Source organism: Cydia splendana, chromosome 11 (genome assembly GCF_910591565.1).
Source record: "Cydia splendana chromosome 11, ilCydSple1.2, whole genome shotgun sequence".
Classification (NCBI taxonomy): Eukaryota; Metazoa; Arthropoda; class Insecta; order Lepidoptera; family Tortricidae; genus Cydia; species Cydia splendana.
The window spans coordinates 4,962,404-4,968,403 of record NC_085970.1 but is presented as its reverse complement, the minus strand read 5'-3'; the positions used below and the strand labels follow the sequence as shown (position 1 = coordinate 4,968,403).

The 6,000-nt window shown below is 40.2% G+C and overlaps 2 protein-coding genes across 2 annotated transcripts in view; one reads left to right on the top strand and one right to left on the bottom strand.

The window, feature by feature from the left end:
- The first annotated feature begins 634 nt into the window (after window positions 1–634).
- On the top strand, window positions 635–2,992 carry LOC134794742 (uncharacterized). Its single transcript, XM_063766524.1, has 2 exons — window positions 635–1,196; window positions 2,018–2,992. Exons 1-2 carry the CDS (start codon window positions 768–770, stop codon window positions 2,831–2,833), a joined length of 1,245 nt encoding a protein of 414 aa, XP_063622594.1. The 5' UTR covers window positions 635–767; the 3' UTR covers window positions 2,834–2,992.
- Window positions 1,214–6,000, bottom strand: part of LOC134794744 (uncharacterized) — a 339,323-nt gene continuing 334,536 nt past the window's right edge. Inside the window, exons 2-4 of the mRNA XM_063766527.1 lie at window positions 3,488–3,967; window positions 2,844–2,935; window positions 1,214–1,976 (exon numbers count right to left, since the gene is read on the bottom strand). Of these exons, the coding sequence (XP_063622597.1) occupies window positions 1,284–1,976; window positions 2,844–2,935; window positions 3,488–3,725 (1,023 nt within the window). The 5' untranslated portion in view covers window positions 3,726–3,967 and the 3' untranslated portion in view covers window positions 1,214–1,283. The remainder of the gene's footprint in view (window positions 1,977–2,843; window positions 2,936–3,487; window positions 3,968–6,000) is intronic.

Here is a 6,000-nt window from a genome sequence, read left to right as displayed (position 1 = left end):
TTCCGCACTAGCATCGAAATGTACTATTATAGGTTAAAGGTTATATTGGAAGCAATTTCAAGCGGCCACAGGATAGATGGCGAAAAGTATGACGCATAGGCTCTGGAAACAGCAAAGCTGTATATAAATTTGTATGGGTGGCATCCGATGACACCGACAATGCACAAAATACTGATCCATGGCAGAATTATTATTGAAAACTCAATAGTTCCCATTGGACAACTTTCGGAGGAAGCTGCAGAAGCCCGAATCAAACACTTTCGGTCATATCGTTTGAACTATGCCCGAAAATTTTCTAGAGAACACTGCAATCTGGACATTTACCATAGGTTGCTTCTGACCTCCGATCCGCTTATCAGCAGTACGAGAAAGATAACGAAACCTCGAGTGAAATCATTTCTGCCAGAAACTATGCAGCTATTGATTGCTGCTGAGCCACATAAGGCGAGAGCGGAGAATGATCAATGCTACTCAAGCGATGAGGAGGATTTTTCTTTATGATGATAATTAAATGTGGTGTGTGATTTATTTATTTATGTTAACCTTTTTGATAAATGTATTAGTCGTAACAATATTAGATAAAAACCTTTGTATATTTCTATTAGTTTCTGTAATACATATGTTACTCTTAAGGTGGCGACTGACTTGTAACATTTCGGTGTAATGTATCGTTCGCGGCGATCGTGTTACATTACAGTTACATTACAGCTACGCGGCGAACGCTCGCCCTGAGCGCTCTGTTCGTTTGTGCTCCATTCTGTTTCAAAATGTCGGATATGGAGGTCGCGTGTGCTTCACTTATTGTACTAAGTTATTGCTATCTAAAATACAAGAAGAAAAAAACGAAACGATATTGGATATCTAATTTGTACCAAAGAAGGAACTATGATACGAATATAATGAATATTCTTCGAAACCAAGAGTTTACTGGACAATACAGAAACTTTATTAGAATGTCGTCTACCGATTTCGACCGACTCATTAATTTAATTGGACCGTTAGTGGGCAAGCAAGATACAAGATTGAGAAAAGCTATATCTGTTACAGATAGGCTAGCAGTTACACTACGTTTTTACGCTTCTGGAGATTCTTTTACAAGCTTGCAATATCTTTTTAAAATTTCTAGACAGAGAATAGGCTTCATAGTAAAGGAAGTCAGTGAAGCAATAGTGAAAGTATTGAAGAATTGTATAAAGGTAAGCAAACCAACATGTGCTTTAGTTATTTTTTATTTAAAAATGTAATTTGAAAATAGGAAACCAAGACTTACACATTCTATATATCTAATCAATCAAGTCGCCAAATTCTCGCAAGAACCTGGCAGTTTCTTCACTGTTCTCCGGTATTTGAGGTGAAGGTGAGGAATAATTGCGTTGGGATGAAGTGAGGGTGTGAGTATCTGGACGTTGTAATCCAGCAGTATCTTGACTGCACTCCGACATTTGAGGTGAAGGTGACGAATAATTGCGGGCTGAAGTGAGGGTGTGAGTATCTGGGCGTTGTAATCCAGCACTATCTTGACTGCAATCCGACATTTGAGGTGAAGGTGTGGAATAATTGTATTGCTGCGAAGTTGTTGTTCTTGTAGAATGAGTTTGAATTGGTCCAGGTGTAGAAAAATAGCCTTGACGAGTCGAATAACCGTAACCATAGTTGGGTTCATATTGTCCCCGATCAGCATTGAATAAAATATTTGAAATATGGTGTTGTACGTAGTTTCTGGTCTGGTTAGAGTACGATCTCAATTTGTTTGCAATGAAAGCTCCGTAGCTGTCACACTCGTCCAAACTTTTCGAACTTTTCTCGCTTGACGTCTTTTTTAAAATGTCATATGTAGAAGCCATTATTTCCTCGGGATCCATGACTGCTTTTTTCTTTTTTTTAGCGACATGAATCGGTCGCTCGGTATGTGACCCGTTGTCCAAAACTGTATCCACGGTCGCACCACGTTGCTCGCTTTCTTCATCGGGGTTTAACTAAAAAATACATAAAAAAATATTATTATTGTTTGTTGCAGATGCCAACAACACCTGAGGAATGGCAAGGTTTAGTACAACAATATGACACATTATGGAATTTCCCCCATTGCCTGGGCTCTATGGATGGCAAACATGTAATAATACAATCACCGATGAATAGTGGAAGTGATTTTTATAATTATAAAAATTTCTTTAGCGTCGTATTATTTGCTGTAGTTGACGCTAAATACAACTTTGTATATGTAAATGCGGGATGTCAAGGAAGAATATCGGACGGCGGTGTATTTAACAACTCTGAACTTTGTCAAAGAATAAAAAATAAATCGTTAAATATTCCTGAACCCAACCCATTACCTTTGCGAACTCTAGACATCCCATACTATTTCATTAGTGACGAAGCTTTTGCCCTTTCAGAAAATGTAATGAAAGTTTACTCGGGATTCCATGCAAAAGGGTCTATAGAGAGAACATTTAATTACAGACTTAGCAGAGCGAGAAGAGTAGTGGAAAACGTATTTGGTATAGTTTCAGCAGTTTTTCGAGTGTTAAGAAAGCCTATGTTATTAGAACCAAACCACGCCTCTTCAGTAGTAATGGCAATAACGCATCTTCATAACTATCTCAGAAAAAGTGATGAATCCAGTGACATTTACACACCTTCAGGGACATTTGATCATGAAATAGAAGGAGTTGTTAGACCAGGAAATTGGAGAAACGACAGCGAACTTACAAGCCTTTTCGCTTTGGAGAGGCGACCGCGTAGAACAAGTACAACAGCGAAAGAAATACGCCACGAAATTGCAGAATACTGTTCACGGGAGGGAGCTTTGAACTGGCAAGAAAGATATACTTAGAAAAACTTACCGTATCATTTGTATTTCGTGGTTTATTTCGGTCCAACACAAATAGTAATGGTTTAAATGCAAACCATGTACTAGTATAGATTTCGTCGGCACCTGAAAAATAAATAATATCATTAGGACACTTTAAAAATAAATACTATAAACAAGCGATTTGAGGCCTTTTTTTATTACCAGGGAGCGTACCTTTCATGCCGATGACATCAAATTGACGTCAGGTTGCATATAGGATGATACAATTTTTTCTGAAATTATCAATCATTCATCATGATACTTATGATGTATGTAACACATATGAATAAACGATTGATGATTAATGATTGATGACTACAATAAGACTAACTGGAATTATCCTACATATTTATATGCAACGTGACGTCAATTTGCTATCATCGGCACGAAAGGTACGCTCCCTGTTTATTACCTACCGCCCGTGGTTCGAATTTAAGTCTTGTCCTTTGCGGTAAGTGAGATTTGCCGCTACCCCCGCGGCAAATCTCACTTACCGCCCTGGAGGGTGATTTTTGAGCAAGTGAGTGACTCGATATCACGTTTTTTTGTATGGAAAAAACGTGATATCGAATCACTCACTTGCTCAAAAATCGGGGCCCAGGCCCAGTGACGCGTAAAAAAACATTTTAAACTTACCTTTGCCCGTTCCAGTGCTGTTCTTTATTTTAGCCTTCTCTCTTCTTAGTGAGGCAAGTAAACTGGTAATTTTTTTCTTGGCCTCTTCAACCGTTATATTCATATCCTCGGATAATTCTACCCACGCATCGTTTTTTTTAAACTTATTGAAGTGATCTCCGTGCGTGGGGTCCCACAGTATTTCTTTATCTCTGTATTTGTCAATAAATAATAGAACTTTCTCTTTATCCCATTCCATATTTATTAAAATCCTGTTCCAAAAGCACAATCACGGAAGAAGTGCACTCGCGGCGACTTGCGAACCTGTACTGACTTGTAATGTAACACTCAAAGGGATTCGCGTAAAAACCGACAGCTGAGTGGAGCACGCGGTGCTCGCGTCGAGCGGCTCGGCTCGCTGCACTGACTGTTGTAATGCTCGGGTTGTAACACGTTACATTACACCGAAATGTTACAAGTCAGTCGCCACCTTTAAGCCCCCTCCTCACTTTTGCGCGAATCGCGGCGCGAAGCCGCGAACGCGAGTGTGGCGTCGATTTTCGCAGACAGCGAAATCGACTCCACACTCGCATTCGCGGCTTCGCCCGCGATTCACGCGCATAGTCTGGAGGGCGCTTTATAAAGCCTTTTAAAAGCGCTGGTGGCCTAGCGGTAAGAGCGTGCGACTTTCAATCCGGAGGTCGCGGGTTCAAACCCCGGCTCGTACCAATGAGTTTTTCGGAACTTATGTACGAAATATCATTTGATATTTGTCAGTCGCTTTTCGGTGAAGGAAAACATCGTGAGGAAACCGGACTAATCTCAATAAGGCCTAGTTTCCCCTCTGGGTTGGAAGGTCAGATGGCAGTCGCTTTCGTAAAAACTAGTGCCCACGCCAATTCCTGGGATTAGTTGTCAAGCGGACCCCAGGCTCCCATGAGCCGTGGCAAAATGCCGGGATAACGCGAGGAAGAAGAAGAAGAGTCTGGAGGGCGCTTTATACCTAAATATAATGTATATGTATAAATATATGTTTATTATATTATTTATAAATCCAATGGATGAAAATACATATTTATTTACTATAATTAACATTGTTTTATTAATATATAAAATAATCAAGCGAGGAGGAGCAAAATTAATATTTTTTTTGGAAAAAGGGCCATAAACTCTAAAATAGTAATTGTAATTATCTAAAAATATGTTTTCTTAGTACGAAATCGTATATAAAGCGCAAAAATGCAATAAAATATTTTTGACGGCCTAAATCGCGATTTCCGACCTATGTGGGCCGGATGTTGTCGCCACGGCATTTTGGCAACACCACGTCGACGATCCTGGCAACGCTGCGCGTGACGTACATCCGGAGCTGTCAAACCCAACGTCATAAAATGACAAGCACAAGGCGGGAGCGACCACTTGCCATCTAGCAAACACCAGCGACGGAATACTTGGTTATAAATGTATTGCTGATCTGAGTATAATTGTATCATACCTATTTGCGATATCATTCACGGTCGTATTACGTGTAATATGGTCTGCATATTAAGTATACTTAATACGATCAGTTTGTTACTGTATTATTGTAAATTGGATAAGTAAATAAATGTATTAATGTTGTTTGGGTGTTTATTTCAATTATGTTCACAAGAACCACGCGGCACAAAATGTATTGTATTGTGATCCGTCTTCTTTCAATATGAAGAGGATTCTTTCAATATAACCCTATCATGAAAAATGATCACCGTGCACGATCAATAGCCACTCGAACAGATGACTCCTTCACTTGGCCGGTTTACGCCAATAGGTAACCCTCCCGCGTAGAGAGAACACGATGTACGGCCGCCGCGCTCGACGACAGGTACTATTACACCCAGCCGGGTTATCTCGGCGCCCGGCACCGTTGCAGGTAAACCGCCCGAAGAAAATAGGACACCGCTCTGGTAACACGCACTGTATGGCAGTGCGTATTGAAGTTGGTCGCGTTATAGCACGACCACGACGCAACGACAGCTCACCCAAGCGGCAATATTTCAATCGCCAAAATAACACCAAATATGATGATTGCACTGACTCTAAATATTAATTTAGGCCTTTCGAAGGACCATTTTCATGTTTAAATGAAACATAGGTTCCAATACATGAATATACTTTTATTAATTAAATGCACTTTCCAAAAATTCATACTGCTTGGTCACATGGTACATCGGGAAAGAGGCCCGATCAGGGTGGGCACCCACGGGGTTGCCATATTAAAGTAAAACGTTCCGTTACATCTATTTATGTGCCTTGTATGGTACAGAAGGTTAAGCAGATCTTGTCAGTAAAAAAAGGCGCGAAATTCAAATTTTCTATGGGACGATATCCCTTCGGGCCTACATTTTTAAAATTTGCCGCCTTTTTCTACTGACAAGATCTGCTTGACCAGCTATAGCTACACAATTATTGAGCAACACTGCAACAGCGTCGCGAAAGCAATTGAATTTTGTGACAAGGAACTAAACATTGACCAATTTGCGAATTCTGATGCCACA